This window comes from Delphinus delphis, chromosome X, assembly GCF_949987515.2.
Source record: "Delphinus delphis chromosome X, mDelDel1.2, whole genome shotgun sequence".
Classification (NCBI taxonomy): domain Eukaryota; kingdom Metazoa; phylum Chordata; class Mammalia; order Artiodactyla; family Delphinidae; genus Delphinus; species Delphinus delphis.
The window spans coordinates 38,941,731-38,961,576 of record NC_082704.1 but is presented as its reverse complement, the minus strand read 5'-3'; the positions used below and the strand labels follow the sequence as shown (position 1 = coordinate 38,961,576).

At 35.8% G+C, this 19,846-nt stretch overlaps 1 protein-coding gene across 2 annotated transcripts in view; it reads left to right on the top strand.

Moving 5' to 3' along the window:
* Nucleotides 1-19,453, top strand: part of FAM199X (family with sequence similarity 199, X-linked) — a 28,850-nt gene extending 9,397 nt beyond the window's left edge. The window contains exons 3-6 of one of the 2 annotated variants that reach the window (XM_060002955.1): nt 9,458-9,607; nt 9,994-10,155; nt 11,245-11,382; nt 12,795-19,453. In XM_060002955.1, the coding sequence (XP_059858938.1) occupies nt 9,458-9,607; nt 9,994-10,155; nt 11,245-11,382; nt 12,795-12,965 (621 nt within the window). In that variant the 3' untranslated portion in view covers nt 12,966-19,453. Of the gene's footprint in view, nt 1-9,457; nt 9,608-9,993; nt 10,156-11,244; nt 11,512-12,794 lie in introns of both variants that reach the window. The other variant, XM_060002954.1, reaches the window with a different exon arrangement.
* The last annotated feature ends 393 nt before the right edge of the window (nt 19,454-19,846 follow it).

Here is a 19,846-nt window from a genome sequence, read left to right as displayed (position 1 = left end):
TATAATTTCTCATTTTGTATTCTCTTCATATGTAGAGTTGTTTTTCACCTAACAATGTTTTTTCTTCTGTGGCACATATACCACATAAAATGGCTTTGTGGCAAATTGCACTCATCATAAGGCAGCATTTCCAAACAGTCTTTCAGAAAATGTAGATCATGTTATGGCAACATCCGTTTTCTGATTGTAAAACACAATAACGTTTGAAGAAGCGTTCCTTGCATACAGCAACTGTTATATTCAACAAATACTTGAATATCTACTATGTTTGAAAGCCATCTAAATACTTGAAGTTGTTTTCCAAAGGATGAATCAAACATTTTATTTCAAAAAAATTTTTTTTGATTTTTTATTTATTTATTTTTTTGCAGTGCGCGGGCCTCTCACTGTTGTGGCCTCTCCACAACAGTTGCGGAGCACAGGCTCAGCGGCTATGGCTCACGGGCCCAGCCGCTCCTCGGCACGTGGGATCTTCCCGGACCGGGGCACAAACGCGTGTCCCCTGCATCGGCAGGCGGACTCTCAACCACTGCGCCACCAGGGAAGCCCTATTTCAAACAATTTTTATTAAAATATCAAATAATACCAAATAGCATAAAATTAAAAATAAGTCTCCAAGTCCCACTCTTCTGTGGTTACCACTGATAAGAGCTTGTGCAGATACAAGTGTGCTTGCACAGCGTTAAAAACACACAGAGGGACTTCCCTGGTGGTCCAGCGGTTAAGACTCTGCGCTTCCACTGCAGGGGCCACAGGTTCGATCCCTGTTCGGGGAAATAAGATCCCGCATACTGCTTGGTGAGGGCACCCCCCCACCAAAAAAAAAAAAAAAAAAGACACACAAAAATGGGATCACACTTCAGCCACTGTTTGGCCCTCTGCTTTTTTCAACTACCTGTACTATGTCTCATTCTTTTTGGTAACTGCATCATAATTTAATCAGTTCCCTAATGATGAATGTTTAGGTTGGTTTCAGTTTTTTCTTGTTATAAACAATGCTATACTGAAAATTAAGAGGTTTTTAAAGAGGAAAATATAATCCACAGCCCCTCTGTTTTTAAATTTTATTTTATTTCAAATGCTTCTATTTCATATACAGTTGTAAATATGATTTGGATAAAAATTTTTAAAAATTGAGATAAAATATACCATTTTAATAATTCTAACATGTATAATTCAGAGATTTTTAATATATTCACAGTGTTGTGCAGCCATCACCACTATCTAATTCCAGGACATTTCTATCACTCCAAAAGAAACCAATGCCTGTTAGTAGATAGTCCCAATTTCCCCCTGCCCCCATCACCTGGCAACCACTAATCTACTTTCTCTATGAATTTACCTATCTGGATATTTAATATAAATGTACTCATATAATATGTGGACTTTTGTGTCTGGGGTCTTTCACTTAGCATAATGTTTTCAAGGTTCATCCATGTTATAGCATATAGTATTTCATTCCTGTCTTAAGTCAGCTCGAGCTGCTGTAACAAATACAATAGACTGGGTGGCTTAAACAACAAACACTTATTTCTCACAGTTCTGCAGCCTGAAAGTCCAAGATCAGAATGCCATCATGGACAGGTTCTGGTGAGCACCCTCTTCCTGGTTTGCAGATGATTGCCTTTTGCTGTATCCTCACATAGAGGTGGAAGAGAGAGATAGCTCTGGTCTCTTGGTCCTCTTATAAGGTCACCAATCCCATCACACAGGCTCCACCCTCATGACCTCGTATAAACCTAATTACCTCCCAAAGCCCCACCTCCAAATATCATCATGTTGGGGATTAGGACTTCAAGATATGGATTTGGGGGGTGACAAACATTTAGTCCATAACAGTTCCTTTTTATGGCTGAATATTCCATTTTATGGATACCTAACATTTTGTTTATTCATTCATCAACTGATGGATTGTTTCCACTTTGGGGCTGTTATAAATAATACTGCTATGATCATTCAGGTACAAGTTTTTATATGGATGTATATTTTTAATTCTCTTGGATATACACTGGAAGTTGCTGGGTCATGTGATAACTTTATGTTTAACTTTTTGGGGAACTGCCAAAATGTTTTCCAAAGTGGCTGTACCATTGTACATTTTCACTAGCAATACATGAAAGTTCCAGTTTCTCCACATCCTTTCTAACACTTGGTATCGTCTGTCTTTTTTATTATAGTCATCCTACTGTGTGTAAAGTGGTATCTCATTGTGGTTTTGATTTGCATTTCCCTAATGGCTAATGATGAAGAGCATCTTTTCATGTCTTATTGGCCATTCGTATATCTTCTTCAGGGAAAATGTCTATTCAGATCCTTTGCCCATTTTTAAATTGCATTGTCTTTTATTGTTGAATTGTAAGAGTACTTTATATGTGATGGCTACTAGGCTCTTATATACATGATTTGCAAAAATATTTCCCATTCTGTAGGTTGTCTTTTCATTTGATATAGTGTCCTTTAATACACAAAAGTTTAAATTTTATAGAAGTCTAATTTATTTTTTCTTAGAGTTCTGTTCTTCTGATGTCATATTTTAAAAACCATTGCTTATTCCAAGGTCATGCAGATTTTTCATCTTTTTCCTTCTTAGAATTTTAGAGCTTTAGTTCCTACATTTAGATCTTTGATCCTTTTGAGTTACTTTTTATATATGGCATAAGGTAGGACTTCCAAGTTCATTCTTTTGCATGTAGATATCCAGTTGTCCCAGCACCAGTTGTTGAAAAGACTAATTTTTTCCTTATCTAATGGTCTTGGTACCCTTGTGGAAATGAATTGGTCATAGATGTTTATAGGTTTAGTTTTGGACTCTCGATTCTATTCCATTGATACATATATCTATCCTTATGCCAGGATATCCTTATCCTTATGTTTTGATTACTCTAGCTTTGTAATAAGGTTTGAAATCAAGAAGTGTGAGTTCTCCCACTTTGTTCTTCTTTATCAAAGTTTAGGATCAGGTTGTCCATTTCTGCAAAAAGGGAAGTTGGAATTTTGATAGGGATTTCATTGAATCTGTAGATCAATTTGGGGAATGTTACTGTCTTAACAGTATTATTAAATATTTCAGTCCATGAACATGGGCTGGAATGTATTTAAGCCTTCTTTAATTTCTTTCAATGATGTTTTATAGTTTTCTGTGTTTAAGTTTTATAGTTCCTTGGTTCAGTTTATTCCTAAACATTTTATTCTTTTGATACAGTTGTAAATGAAATTGTTTTCTTAATTTCATTGTTTGGATTATTCATTGCTAGTGTATAGGAATACAGTTGAGTTTCGTATATTGATTTTGTACCTGCAACTTTGCTGTACTTATGTATTAGTTTTAATAGTTCTCTTTTTCTGTGTGGATTCTCTAGGGTTTTCTATATTTAAATCATGTCATCTGTGAATAGAGATGGTTTTCCTTCTTCATTTCCAATCTGGATAGTTTTTTTTTTTTTCTTGCTTAATTGCCCTGGCTAGATCTCCAGTACAGTGTTGAATAGAAGTGGCAAAAGCAGGCATCCTTGTTTTTTTTCCTGATCTTAGGGGAGAAGCTTTCAGTCTTTCACCTTTGAGTATGTTAGCTGTAGGTTTTTCACAAATGTCCTTTATTACCGTATTGAAGCATTTCTCTTTTATTCCTAGTTTGTTCAGTGTTTTTATCTGAAAGGGTGTTAGATTTTTTTGTTTGTTTTTTGTTTTGTTTTGTTTTTGTTTTGCTGTACGCGGGCCTCTCACTGCTGTGGCCTCTCCCATTGTGGAGCACAGGCTCCGGATGCGCAGGCTCAGCGGCCATGGCTCACGGGCCCAGCCGCTCCGCGGCATGTGGGATCCTCCCAGACCGGGGCACGAACCCACGTCCCCTGCACTGGCAGGACTGTCAACCACTGCGCCACCAGGGAGGCCCCTACATTGATTTTTGTATGATGACTCACCCTTGCATTCCTAGAAGTAATCCTAATTGGTCATGGTATATAATCCTTTTAATTTGCTGCTGGATTTGGTTTGCTAGTATTTTGTTGAGGACTTCTGCATCGGTTTTCATAAAGGTTATTGGTCTGTAGTTTTCCTTTCTTGTGATGTCTTTGTATCACTTTGGCCTCATAGAATGAGTTGGGCAGTGTTCCCTTCTGGATAAGATACTATAATAAAATTCTCATTTAACATATAAACTTCTTCATGATCTGCAAATTATTCACCTAATGACTACATAATAGTCCTGGTACTCTAGTATGTCAGAACTTATGAAACCATTCCACTATTTACCTCTGTTTCAGTTTTTTTTTCTACTATAGATAACACAGCAGTGAGCATCTTTGTGTGGGTACTTTTTTTATTTTTCAGTGCCTCGTTTTTAAAAAAATTTATTGAAGTATAGTTGATTTACAATGTTGTATTAATGTCTTATGTACAGCAAAGTGACTTGGTTATACATATATATATATATATATATATTCTTTTTCATCTTCTTTTCCATTATGGTTTATTACAGGATATTGAATATAGTTCCCTGTGCTATACAGTAGGACCTTGTTGTTTATCCATCCTATATATAATAGTTTGCATCTGCTAATCCCAAGCTCCCATTCCTTCCCTTCCCTACTTCCCAGTGCCTCATTTTTTTAAAGTGCACACTTTGTATTGAAAATAAGACCACAAGGATTCTTAACACAGTATAAGCAAATGGAGTTCTGATAATTCTGATAAATATTTTTTCTGCTTATTTCATGTGACTTAATTTAGAGTTATCATCCATAATGTTGCAAAATGGCAGGCGCTTTTTAATTTTAATTGCTGACTTCTTCACTCATTTTATGAGTAGAGTGGAAAACTATCCCCGACCACTCACTGTTAATGCACATGACTGACAACACTGAAACAAAAATAAGGCCTGCCTTAGTAATGTGTTTTCCACTTCTGAAATTGGAGTGTAGGTACTCTGTTACCATGGATATTTGCTGTTTAAATATGCTGAAAGGTTTAAAATGCTCTCTTGTCTTTGTGGGATCTCATAATCATGAACAGTAAATTACCCCAGAAGATAATTACAAATTATGTATTAGGATTAATGTAGGCTAAAAATCATTGACTGTAGTTTAAAAATTCGTATTACCTCTGTTGTGATTAAAATCTGCATCTGTTTAAATCTTTCTTTTAGACAGATGTTTCAGTTACTACTAAAGTAAATATAAATGATTCATAGATTCTCTGGGAAGAGAAATGCTAACTGCTTGGCAAGGCAGGATTTTAACCTTAGAATGAAGTAGCATTTTAGCATTTGAAGTAGCATGAAAACATCTTGCCTTGTTGATAGTTTTCTTTGCTTGCAGTCCTTTTACTATTAAAGATATATTTGACTAGTCTTAGAACTTGAGAAATTATTTTATTGTTGAGCAGGAAAGCATAGAAAATTTAAAGAGTGAGTAATTCAGCTGTCATGCTTGAAACCTAGAGGTACAGTTTGAAATTGCACATCAGCTGTTAAAGAAATGAGCTTACTCATAAAATTTTGCTGCATACTGCAGAAAATATGGCAGAGGTTTGATTTAATTCTCCTTACTTGTCACAATTACTGATTCTAATATAGATATACCAAATATTGTTGTCCATGAAAAATACGAGATGAGAATTATTAAGCATTTTTATCCTGAAATATATTATCAGTTATAAAATGGAAAATTGCTGGTCTAATAAATACACAGGAGCACATACAGTTAATTCTCCTGTATATCTGCAGCTCTAATCCCCTATCTCCAATTGACTACTTGACATTTCCAGTTGAATGACCTTATTATTTAATGCTAGCCCATTATCTGATGCTGAGTCCTTGATCAGTGATGCAACTTCCAATTACAGTGTTTCCATGGGGGGAAAAAAAGACTCTGCTTTGTGACATGTCTTACAGTGTATTGTAAAATGATTATTGTCATTTCAAAGGACACTTGTACTTGCTTTTCTCATTATCACTGCAAACTCTCCATCTCCCAAATTGCATTCTTCTCTCATTCCAAACTACCTGCAGGGCAGGACAGCCTGACATAGTCGAAAGCACTGGACTTGTGTCCTTCTTTGGATGGTGCCACTAACCGTATGACCCTCCCTGGGTATCATTTTTCCCTTATTTGTACAATGAGGTGTAGGACTAGAAGATCTATATAACATTACTTCAGGTCTCTTGCCATAAAAAATGAGGTCTTTAAGGGTTGTATGTTAACCAGGGTGGGTTGTATGACCATGAAATGTTGCCAGTTTTCTTCTGGTCTCACATATGGCCATTTGACTATTATCCTTATCCATTCAGTTATCAAATAGTCTTATAAATTGTATTTCATTTGAAAATTTCCCTATCTGCTCCCATTTTTCTTTCCATTTTTGCTTATCTTAGTCCAGGCCCAGATCACAAGAAAAGAGCTTCCTAATTCCAGTCTTTCCTCTATTTTGTCCCCATACTGCTTTTTAACTCATCTTCCCTCAAGACCAATTTCATCATTACTACTTCTACTTAGAAATGTTATTGGTCTACTTCTTCATATCATATAACAGCTCTAGTTCGTCTGTTAAACTTTCAAATCCCTAGCACTGATTTTCTGTTTTAATTATATTGGTCTCCTTAACCTCATCCTGTGTTTTTTTCTTCCACCTATGGTTTTATTAACTTATTCTCCTTACCTGAATACCTTTTCCTTTTCCCCATGCTGTCATTCCAAGAGACTACCTTGTGAAATTTAACCCAGCCACTTTAGCAACATGAGATATTCTCTGAGGGTTTATGCTCCTTTTTAAAAAGGGTTTAAAACCATGGCAAGGTATAGAAAAAGGGACATACTGCGATTTATTGAGTATCACCCATGTGCCAGACATGTTACCTTTTGTAAATCTCTCAACAGTCCTTTGAGATGGATGACAGTAACCATAACTTACTGAAGACCCTGAAGCTCAAAGAAGGGAACTAACCTACACAAGATCACATGACTAGTGAGCAGTGGGGCTGGGATTTGATTTGAACTCTGTTTGGGGTCTTTTAACCTCTCCCCAGAAAAAAATGGCCAAAGAACCATTAATTGCCTATCTTTTTCCACCCACCCCCCCAACAAACATGTAAACATAATTAAAGGCACAAATTAGGGGGCTTCCCTGGTGGCGCAGTGGTTGAGAGTCCGCCTGCTGATGCAGGGGACACGGGTTCGTGCCCCGGTCCGGGAGGATCCCACATGCCGTGGAGCGGCTGGGCCCGTGAGCCATGGCCGCTGAGCCTGCGCGTCCAGAGCCTGTGCTCCGCAACGGAAGAGGCTGCAACAGTGAGAGGCCCGTGTACCGCAAAAAAAAAAAAAAAAAATAGGCACAAATTAAAATGCTTAACATACAGTCTGGCACTTAGCAGATATAGGCTACAGGTGAATTCTTTTCTTAAGTTTTGAGAGTATAGATACTTTGAGAGTTCCTTTCTCTACCTAATTTATCAAAGGAGCTTGAAGTAGGGGAGACCTTTCATCTGACAAGGAGCATCTCATTTTGTTTTAGGAACCCCAGGGAGATCTTTAACATAGTAATGTTGTGATTTGAAGTTTTTCAAAGGGAAAATAGCAAAATGTTTTACTGACGTTAAAGGCTGAAAAAGAGATGGCCTTCATGTGTGCATTCAGCAATCATTCTTTCATTACACTGACTAGATAACATTTGAGCTAAGGGTGAACAAGAAGTGTTAGTGAGATTTTAAAGGAAGTCATACAGATTGTTGGATGTCACTTATATGCTTAGATTCATCAATGACAGTCAAAGTGAAAATGTGGTTTTTAAGAGTAATAGCTAACTTGGATAACTTCATTCTAAACATCATGGTCACCTTGCGTAGTGATCAACCCCCTTTTTGTGGCTTCACTCATCTCTTCTATGCAATTGACTCCCCAGTGCCTGCCCCCTTGTAGTTCTCTAAGCTTTAATCTTGTAGCTTCAACTCACGCTAGGTATTTCCATTGATGACTTGTCATCTCAGACATGCGTTTGTTATTTGCTATATTTATATTATAGCACAAAAATTATATGTTTGTGCTATTGTATTATCTTTCCAATTAGAATATAAAGTTCTTATGTAAGGACCATGACTTAGGCTCCTTTGGATTCCCTGTACCTGTTACAGTGCTGTGGGTACAATAGGAGGCCAAACACATGTGATTGCAGTAATCTGCATGGATAAAGTGGCTTTTCTTTTTGGTAACTTCAAAAGCCTAGTAATCACCTAGAGTTCAGATATAATTGCAAAGTCTGTAGAACCAAAACAACAAAAAGGTGCTGTTTTGTACATTGTAAAAATGAAAACATTATTTTTTTTTAATTTTTATTTTTTTGTGGTACGTGGGCCTCTCACTGTTGTGGCCTCTCCCATTGCGGAGCACAGGCTCCGGACACGCAGGCTCAGCAGCCACGGCTCACGGGCCTAGCGGCTCCGCAGCATGTGGGATCTTCCCGGAGTGGGGCACGAACCCGTGTCCCCTGCATCGGCAGGCGGACTCTCAACCACTGCGCCACCGGGGAAGCCCGAAAACATCATTTTTGAAGATTGTTATGTACTCATTGTAGAAGAAAATATTTTATCTTTCTGAAAAATGACTTAAACACATTTATTTAAAATTAAATCCATTCTGACTTTTGGAGGTGATGGATATGTTTATTACCTTGATTGTGATGATGCTTTCATGGGTGTATGCATATGTCCAAAGTCATCAAATTGTATATATGAAATATGTACAGTTCTTTGTATATCAGTTATAGCTCAACAAAGCTGTTAAAAGATTAAATCCATTCTAACTGATTTTTAATAGGCAGTATAAAATTATAGCACATATTTTTGCTGATTTGATTTTCTGTGTGTTAGGCTTCTTGCTTTCTCCTTTGTCTACACGTTGTCTCTTGCCATTTTTTTCCAATTTTTCTTTTATAATACTTCTGGTCTTTAAAGTATTTTTCTTTATATTAACAACATATTTTAAATTAGTTTAATTGTCTCGAGGTTATGAATACAGACATGAGGACAAGGGCCATGATTTGTCTTTATATTGGCAGTATGTCTAGCACAGTGTCTGGCAAAGAGCCAGGTGGTGGCAGATCACTCAGGTCTCTTGAGATGGAGTCTACTGCTCCTTATTCATTATGCTGTGTGGGTCCTAGCCTACATTCACATTATGAATTTAAAACCTTAATGATGATTGACTCTCAAGTTAGCATTTTAACAAGCCTTGATTGTGACTTTAAGCTTTTGGAAAATATCTCTCATTGAATAAGTGACTGTATATACAAAGAGTATGTTGATGTTGCTGCTTTGTCTAAAATAGGAGTGGATCAGAGTTAATGTCTTCTGATTCTGTATTTGTCATTAGTCTTTTATTAAAGTCATTTTTAATCAATACAAAACATGTGGCATTTACATTTTTTTAAATTTTTCTTTCCCTGCCCCCTTCTCCTTATTTTTATAAAGTTACCAGGCAGTGACATTGCCAGTGGGAGTGATGTACTTTCTGATGTCATACCCAGTATTCCAAGTTCACCTTGCCTGCTTCCTAAAAAGAAAAACAAGCACCTGAATTTAGATGAACTTCCTTGGAGTGCAATGACAAATGATGAACAGGTAGCGATCTCAACATTCTTAATTAAAAGCATATATGTGGGGGACTTCCCTGGTGGTCCAGTGGTTAAGATTCCGTGCTTCCAATGCAGGGTATGTGGGTTTGATCCCTGGTCGGGGAACTAAGATCCCACATGCTGCCTGGTATGGCCAAAAAACAAACAAACAAACAAAAAACACATATATGTGAAACTTGATTTATTGCCTATTTAAAGCTACTGGATAAATGTGGATTGCTTAGTAAATATGAATTTGAGTTCTAACTAATTGCTTTGCAGGGAACAAATATAATATTAAGTGCTTCTGATATTTAAAACATTAAAAATTACACACTAAAAGATCAGAGGTTTTGGCATTGATCTTGTTTATTGTAATTTTTCATCATTTAGGTGGAATATATTGAGTATCTGAGTCGTAAAGTCAGTACTGAGATGGGTCTTCGGGAGCAACTTGATATTATTAAAATAATTGATCCTTCTGCTCAAATATCCCCTACAGACAGTGAGTTTATTATTGAACTTAACTGTCTCACAGATGAAAAACTGAAGCAGGTATGTAAAGAAAATACAGATTGTACAGCTATTGAAAATACCATTGTTTTATAACATGTATACTTGAATAGTCATATGTAAATACATAAATAATTAAGGTCAAAATCACTGCTATGAAATGTGATATTAGAACATGTGGTTTTAAGAGGTTTCATGTACATCTTACCTGGCTGTACCTTTCTGGGACCATGTGGATCTAGAACCTGCTTTTTAGTTATGCAGGTTTTGAAACCTAATTTCACAATTTTAGGGGTGGTTAGGCTAAATTATAGATTTATTCTAACTCAGTTTACAGAAGACCAATTGACAGAATCAAAATATTGATTATTGAGAGCTGTACTTGAGTGAACACCTGAGCTGGGGGATTTGAATAGTCTTATGCAGTAATTGAGCCTGGCTAGGGTAAAACAATGAATTTTCCTTCTCCTATTCTGAGGTACACATTTCTGGTAACTTCTAAATATAGGCTTTACTTCTCTTTCTCTGATACATAGCTGAATGAGTACTTATGTTCTACTTTTTATTTTTTTGCATTTATCATGATTTATGAAAAATTTCTCTCAGTATTTCTCTCAACAGACATACTATAATTTTCTACATTCCAGCCCATTTTTCATTAGTATGGTAAATTGATGCCTTGCATTTGAAGACAGGTACTGTGGGCCCCTAGCTAAGATCTAGGAAACACTCTAATCTTAGATATAATCAGCAGCTTACTTAAATCGTCTTAAGGTGCAACCTTTAAAAAATGCCTACTCTTATGCATTTTATTTTATTGTTAGTTTCTATTTCTGAGTGTTATTTTCTTATAATCCTAAATTCTATAGGCTAGTAGCCTTCCATTTACTGATTATATTTTATATGCTTTTAAAAATCTAACTCCATAATATCTATTCTAGAATTTTAAACATTGTCAATTTTTCTGGTACTTGTTTCTACATTTAGAGATTTCTTTTGTCTTTATATTCTACCTGTGTGCATCTGTAGCACATTTGACAATTTTAAGTACAATATTCTTCTTTTCTCCATTATTCTGAAGGCAGAATGTCGAGGAACAGCAGTAACCAATTTTTGTCTGTCTGTTCCAAGGTCAGAAACTATATCAAGGAGCATAGCCCTCGCCTACGGCCTGCAAGAGAGGCCTGGAAGAGAAGCAACTTTAGTTGCGCAAGCACCAGTGGAGTGAGCGGTGCCAGTGCCAGTGCCAGCAGCAGCAGTGCCAGCATGGTCAGTTCTGCAAGCAGCAGTGGGTCCAGTGTTGGAAACTCTGCTTCAAACTCCAGTGCCAACATGAGTCGAGCACACAGTGACAGCAACTTGTCTGCAAGTGCAGCAGAGCGGATTCGGGATTCAAAAGTAAAACGTCTAATCAATACAAAACTTTACCTTTCAATATTAACATTAGTATTCCTTCATATAAATTTCTTGAAGAGTTATAATTATCCTGCTGTATAGATGCCTGTGGGTTTTGGTTTTAATTGAACAAGCAGGATTCTCTCCTATTGATCAAAGCCCTCTAGGCTGAGTGCTTTGAAATGCTGTTTTAACCCACAGCCATATTACCTTCAATTTTATCTGATTTTTATGTCTGTTTTAAGTAAGATAAATTGATGGAAATAATGAGTGAGTCTCAAGATTGCAATACTGACTGCAGCTTACTACTAAGCGGATCTTACTATGTTGCTGATGTTGCTGTCTATTAGCTCCTAAAAATGTTCTGTATGTTTTTTGTGTGTGTTAAATGTTTTCTTAATGTTTTAATCTTGAATGTTTCTTCTTAGCTCTTTTTAAAATGTAATCATGCTTTCTCTAATTTCTGTCTACTCTTCTGACAGTTGAAAAAATTCTGTATAATATTATTGGGCACATAAATAAGAAGTTTAAATGTGTACAGAATGGTTCTGTGATGCTTAGCAGGGGAGTTCGGTTCCTTGCAGTGGCGACAGTGTGGAGCCAACTTATGGATGATAAGGGTTTCTCTATAACTCTGGGAACCCAGTGGTGACAAGGATACACAGTGATTTCTTCCCTGATTCTTACCAAAGTAGCAGAAACATAGCCAGCTTTGTTGGTTGCCACGTGTTTTCTTTGGATATGTGGTCATTCCTTTTTGGCATCAGTTTGCCAGTGACAAGGAATAGAGTACCCACTGGGTTTCTAATGGACTTTTAAGCTGGTATTTGCTTAATACGAAAAAGACATGGTTCTTTCCCAGCCATTGTAAAATTGCTAGTGCTTTTGGATGAAAGGCACCTTAAAAGCATAAGCATTAGAGATTTTGACAATGTTCTCTATATTTGTATTCAGTATTGTTCACTACATGTTTCCTCTGCACTGACACCAGTGTGCCTTAATTTGATATAAAAAAGTCTTAGAAATGATTGGTTGTCCATAACTAGTCAAATGATAAGTTTCAACCCTTCCTTATAAGAAGATTCACTAGTCAAATACCATTGAAATAGAATCTTGAAGAATCGTTTTCATGTCTAAGCTAATGGCTCACTTACTGGAACCAGGATTGTACTGCAGAGGAATTTGAACATCTCTAATCAGAAAATATAGAATTTGATCCATAAAATACTCTGGGGTAGATAGGCCAGAACTGAACCTTACTGATTTAGAAATTTTTATTTTGACAGAAGCGATCCAAGCAGCGGAAGTTACAGCAGAAGGCCTTACGCAAGAGGCAGCTGAAAGAGCAGAGGCAGGCTCGGAAGGAGAGGCTCAGTGGGCTATTCCTTAATGAAGAAGTGCTGTCCTTGAAAGTGACTGAGGAAGACCACGAAGCAGATGTAGATGTTTTGATGTAATAAGGGTGAATTTATCAGCATTCTTTCTAAGCATTATTCTATCTTTATTTGTTTACATGCATCTTGACCAAACTTTTGTTGGTTAGGGCTGTGCTGATGTACTATTCATAATTTAGGTCTGTGCTTCTCAGCAGGTGGTCCTCAGACCAGCAGCTTCAGCATCAGCTGAGAAGTTATTAGAAATGCATACTCTTGGGCCCCACCCCAGACTTAGTGAATCAGAAATTCTGTGGGAGGGGCCTAGCATTGTGTTTTAACAGGCACCAGGTTATTCTGCCACACCCTCTAGTTTTAAGAACCACTGATTTAGTAAATGTTTTAACTATTTAAACTTCAGGGTGGTTAAGTGGGCTTTTTCAAAGACTAGTACTTTTACAGTTTAGAAGACTTTAAGGTACTGCTGACAAATAGTTTATTATGTCAGTATACATATGTAGAGATCATAATTCAGTTTCCTTCTTAATGTTATGATTTCTTAGTTTAGTTTTTCTAAAGGGCCATAGCATAATTCTCATTTCCTAGTGGACATCTTTTTTCCAGGTTGGGGTAGGGTGTGGATTGCTGTTTACAATAGTGCCTTCATTAGGTTTAGTTCTATCTGTTTTCATTAATTATTAACTCAAAGGTGTAAAAACAGGCCCTGATACCTTTCGTTAGGTTTGTTTTTGTTTTTCACTTTATGTAAATTCAGAATCCTTTCTGCAAGTGATGACTACTGAGAAAATAATGTTACTAGTGGCGAATTTTAGACATGATGCTATGTTGATTAATATTCAAAAGGAGAAATCAATTAAGCAAAACAACCAATTCTACTTTTCCACTGCTTTTTGAAATTTTAGGCTGTGAAACTGCCTTAAAGGCAGAAAATATCTCTATCAAGTTCTTTTGTAGGTCTTTTTATTTTCAGCACAGCTCTAATTTTTAAATATTTGGTGTAACAGCTTCTGGCATGTGAACAGGTTAATGTTCAAAATTAACTAAAGAAAACCCTTACAGTTCTGCTAAACTCTATAAATCGCTAGAAATACACTGAGCAGTGAGATATAAAAAAAAACTTAGCTTCTTGGCTACTAATAGAACTCTAATTTTAAATGTGAAATCATGGAGTCCCTTTAAATGTTTTCATGGAGAGTTTGTTATGAACATTAGAAGTAGTGTGATTCCTTTTATTTTTCCACACATCTTTAAACATTCACATGGGTTAAAAAAAAGGAAACTGATACTACTGACAAGCTGCTTTCTGACTTTCATAATTTTCTTTTTGTTGTGGAAACTTGGGAGGTAATCATAATTTTATAGGAGGAGTTGTAATCAATACTTTTTTTTTTTTGCGGTACACGGGCCTCTCACTGTTGTGGCCTCTCCCGTCGCGGACCACAGGCTCCGGATGCGCAGGCTCAGCGGCCATGGGCCACGGGCCCAGCTGCTGCGCGGCATGTGGGATCCTCCCAGACCGGGGCACGAACCCGTGTCCCCTGCATTGGCAGGCGGACTCTCAACCACTGCGCCACCAGGGAATCCCTAATCAATACTTTTTTAAACTCTAGAGTCAGCGGTTGATAGATTTCTACTTTTTTTTTTTTACATTGTATCATATCAAGTAACCTGTTAAAAAGATTAACAACTTAGATTCTTAATTCTCAGTTGATAGAAAGGCTTAACCTTTTCTTACAGTCATGTGTTTTGAAATTTTGATTTTATTTTGGTTCCTCAAAGGTTAAAGAATTGAAACTGAGGAAAAAAATTGATATATTGCAGCTTTGCTGAGGACTGTGGTATGGTTGTAACATTTCGAAGACTACTAAATTCATACTTTAAATTTTTACTAAAATAAAAGTATATACAGTTATCAGTTGGAGTAGTCCTTCTGACTTTCCTCCTACCCCCTCTTTGTGCTTCTAACTAGCTTAGAGGGCCCAAAGAGAGCTTGGGGATAGATCCCAGAATATTCTGAGGAAGACAGAAAGGGTCCACCTCGTTGTTTTCCCTTCCAAATATATGAAGAGTAAATGGAGAGAAGAGCAAATACAGATGAATTCTCTACCTGCTCTTAGCAAAAGCAAAATTCCAGGGAAGGATTGCCTGTTTTCTTTACCTACTCTTCAAGGAAAACAGGCTACTTTTGGAAATCATAGAGCAGCATTTATCTATTAAATACTTAGAAACAGTTTACTTGACAGTGACCAGTAAAAGAAAATCCTAATAAGACCAATTCCTCTACTCTCCCAACAGTCACATAGTCTTATTACCCTAGATTTAACTTAAGTCACTATTAAACAAGTTTACCAAAGCACCACAGAGCCAATTTTTAAAGTTTATAAAGGTTTGAGTGTTTATAGTAAAGTGCGCCATGAAATTTTGTGTAAACTGGATGCGCTGTTTTTACGGTACCATAAATTAGAGATAGCTCGTTAAGTTGGCTTGGAAGAGATTGAAAGAATGAAAAGAAAAGAAATTAAGCAACTTGGATTTGCTTATGATCGAAGAGGGAGATTACAAAGTTTTTCTCTACCTAACCCCCCCTCAAATAAACAGCAGAAAAAGACAAAAAATTCTCGTCTTTGTTAATGTGCTTTCCTTTTTTTTCGGTTTTATTGCCTCTTGTAGGTAATTCAAGTTTGAATTATTTCTTTCTTGGAATAAGTAATAAATTGAGTCTGGTCTCTTTCTGAGTTCAATTTAAAACAAATCCAACTCAATATTTATTTCTTTTTAAATATAAACCCCAACTAACCAATTAATAAAAATGTGAGATTTATTTGCTCCAGTGTCAGTTCTCATCTGTAGAGAGTTGATGTTGGAGCAAATAAGTCTTTCCTTTTAAAAATAAGCCTTCTTAACTGAGGGCATGATAAAAAATTAGCCTTGTTAACTAAGGGCATGATAAAGTCACATCAGATTTATCCAGAAACATTTTATTAGAGATCTTGTATGTATGTCAGTTATATCTCAACAAAACTGGAAAAGAAAAAGATTTCATAGAAGCCTGTCAGTCCCTACCACAGCTTTTAAAAGTGTGAACCTTGAATTTAAACAAAATGGCATGTCTTTTTCCACAGTTTTGCAACGGAGTTAAAGTAAGACAATGTAGTATAATGTGTAGTGGAGTATAAAGGGCTAATTCATTCTATCCCAAGAAGAACTTAGAGTAAAATAACTTTTTTTTCTTGAGACTTGTCTCATTTTTAGTTAGGTGTGTTGGCAGTTTTGTCCATTTCGTCAGTCCTTTGGGTTAACTAGATATTGCTGAATTAATCCCAGAAACTGACTTGTAATTTGATGACTCCATGAATTGGGTGGACATTTCATTTTATTTAGCTCTTAAAAGTGCTAAAACCCCTCATGAAGGAAAAATTTTAAGAAACTATTGTTATAAAGGTATCCAGATTCTGATGAGCTTTAAAAATTGTGAAATTGATCAAATGTCTTCATATTTAAGCCAAAAATGTTAGTACATGACAAATATAGAAGTCTTGTTCCCAGGATTCTCTAGCAAAATTTTTTGTTTGTGGCTTACTCTATATAGCCTCATGTGCCTTAAAGGTGAACTCTGTACTTTTCGTCAATATCAGGCTTTTCCAAACTCAAAAGTAATCTAAATGTTTTAATTCGTTTTATAAAATGCCCATGCTGTTGGATATCAGTAAGCAAAGGCATTAAGTCGAGCTACGTAATCAATGATAAGAGTGTATAACAAAACAAAAACCTTCAGATCTCAAGTTTCATTTGCATAACTTGATTTTTGGCCCAGCTAGATCATGGAAGAACATTGAAGTCAACTAAAGTATAGCTTAATGTATTCTTTTATCTTTTCCCCTGAAAAAAGTCATAAACCAGAATACTTTTTTTTTTTTTTTTTTTGGCTACGCTGTGTGGCTTGCGGGATCTTAGTTTCCCGACCAGGGATTGAACCCGGGCCCTCGGCAGTGAAAGCACAGAGTCCTAACCACCGGACTGCCAGGGGATTCCCGAGAATACTTTTTAAAACCAGATAACTCTGGAAAGATAATTTTCAAGGCAAAAATACTTTCAAGAACAGAGATTATATGGCAAGTTGATTCTCTTGTTAACTTTAGGGATTCTTTGTATTCATTCATGTAATAGCCGAACATTCCTTTTCCCTTTAACAAATTACCTTTTAGCACTTCTATCTAGAAGAAAAAACGTTTGCTTCAAATTGGGAGGGGGTTACTTAAAGTCAGTATATAGTATGAGATGGTTGATAGGAAAATTCCCAGTTACATTCAAATAATAGTAGTGATGTTGATTACACTGACATTCAACATGTCTAAACTTAGAGGTAAATTTAATCCTTAAAAGGACTATTAGGTAGAAAATAAGTATTTGTATACACATGTACTGTGGTAATTTTGGATTCATTTTAAGTCTGACAAAGTAAGATAAGTTTTATCTTTACAATGAAATTATGCTAAGTAGCAGGAAGTATCTGAGAGATATTTAGACCTAGGCATCCCTGTCAGTATCTGGAACGTAGCTCCTTAGAAATGCTTAATTCTTATTTCTTTGGAAAATAACTTATTTACTTATTCCAAAAGGCTTAGAAGGAACTATGAAAATTCCTCTAGGTTAACTGGCTATTAAGAGTAAGAAGTCAACTATACTTTGATAAAATTTTTTTTAAGGATAAAAAAGAGTAAGGAGGTTGCATGGTATAGCTGAGTTGACTCACTAAAATTTTATTTTCATATTTTTTCTAATATTAAAATTATTTGTTTTCAGCCCCCCTTCACAATTATATTTTAAATTAAGGTTATTAATGTTGTAACCTAGATCACATAATGGTAAATTAATTTTTAATTAGATATTCATACTGAACTTGGAGGAACTGATTTGGTCTTCTCTGATTTCAATATGTAATACTTTTTATTGTTAAATTTCTTTGTTACATCTTTGTGGTCAATGGAACCTGTGGAAATATGTGTTATTTTTTTGTGGTGAGGGATGGGGGTAGAAAAGAGGAGAGTTGTTCTAATTATACATATGCATTTTGATTATATAAAGGTAGATGTAGAATTAATATGTATAAATGACAAGTTAACACTTACTTATTCTGAATTGTTCTAAGGAACAGTGGCCTGAAGCCATGGCTTGTTTTGTGGAGCTGCTTGCTCTTTAATAGTAGCTGACCAATTGGATTTAAGTTGAGACTTTGGGGTTAGGTTATCAAGCTGAGGCTTTTAGGAATGGAGCAGACCATGTCTGTTCCTATAGTGGATCAATTTCATTTCTCCTTTGAGTACTCTAATTTAGATATAGGTATTATCCATTCTAAATCTTTGTGTTGGGAGTTTTATAGAACTGTTTTCAAAAGCTATTAAGGATAAACACAAGTATATGTAAAACATTTCACAGACGGTTAAAATTTTCAATTTTTTGTTTCAGTTTCAAAGGTTAGTTATGTAGCATCAATATCATAACCAAAGCAAGTAGGAAGTTGACTGGTTTGGAGAATCTTCAAGTAGTCTTAAATACTGTAATGTATCAGGTTGTTAACCAGGATTTTTTTCCTGTATTTCTGCTAAATGTATTACTATATTAATGCACTTTTGTATATATAACTGTCTTCTGTACATTCTGTACTTACTACAATGTATATAAAAGCTGTTTTTCCTGAAGCTGTGAGGGAAAAGCAATAGCTGTAATACAAGTCATTTCTATTTTGAGTTTCTTCTTGTACTTGAAAGTAGTTGTTCAGTAGTTAAATCTAAATGAGTATATATGGTTGTAATTAAAATGGCAATGTGGCAGAGCTGTCTTTTGAAACTGATTATCAGAATGAAAAGTGTTTTGGTTATTAAGAACTCTTGTAATATTTTAAACTGTCTCTTTTGATGTACCATGAATTCTTACAAACCCACTGCTGCTTACTACTTTATACTTCTGATTCTACTCCTTTTCATGTCTCATCCCAGAACATTTATCAACAGAGAAGAATTCCTCTCTTTTCTTTTGCTCATGGTTTGGTTAAGGCTCCATAAACTTGTGTTTTGTGAAAGCTCCAATTTCTCAAATGTCATTGGCAAATCATTTTTTTTCCTGGAAAGATCAGATTTCTAGAGAGATTAGCATTCATAGTAAGTGAAAATTAGGTCTAACAGTGTTTACAAAAAACCAGATCTATTTTCCTTATGTATTGTTCTAGAGTCTTTTTAAGTTATAATTATATAAATGTCTGTGAGCAGTTTTATGTATAGGTACAGAAGCAGTTCAGCTTTTCAGCAGCAACTTTATCTCCTGCCACTAGAGGGGGGTCTGTGGTTGCTCTCTCCTTCGGAAAATGTCTTAACTGCTTTGCTTTTGTTTTTAATTTCAGAGGTTGGAATCGACCTCATGCTCAAAATTTCTTTTGTGATATTAAATGCTTTGATTTGTTAGTCAAAGGTAAGTTAATTGAGCTTCTTTAATAAAGCCAATATTATTCATGCTTTTCTGTAATCTTCAATTTTTAATAAATGAGTTAGATATTAAGTGAAGTGTCTGTGTCTGTGTGTTTCTTAGGTAGTCTAGAGCTGTATATGCTGTTCATTATGGTAGCCCCAGCCACGTGTAGCTATTTAAATGAATTAAAATTAAAGTTAAAATTTAGTTCCTTCGTCCCATTAGCACCACTTCAAGTGCGCAGTAGCCACAGACGGTGAGAGGCTACTATATTGGAAAAAATACAGAACATTTCCGTCATCACAGAAAGTTCTGTTGGATAGTACTGATCTAGATATTTGATGTTTTATGCAGCGACCACTATCATCATTTTACCAATAAACAGTAATCAGTGACTCAGAACTGCTGCCCACTAATCATTTATTAGTGATTGGTGTGAGAGGAAGAGTGAGCTGTATTTCATTTTCTACTTCATTAAAGCC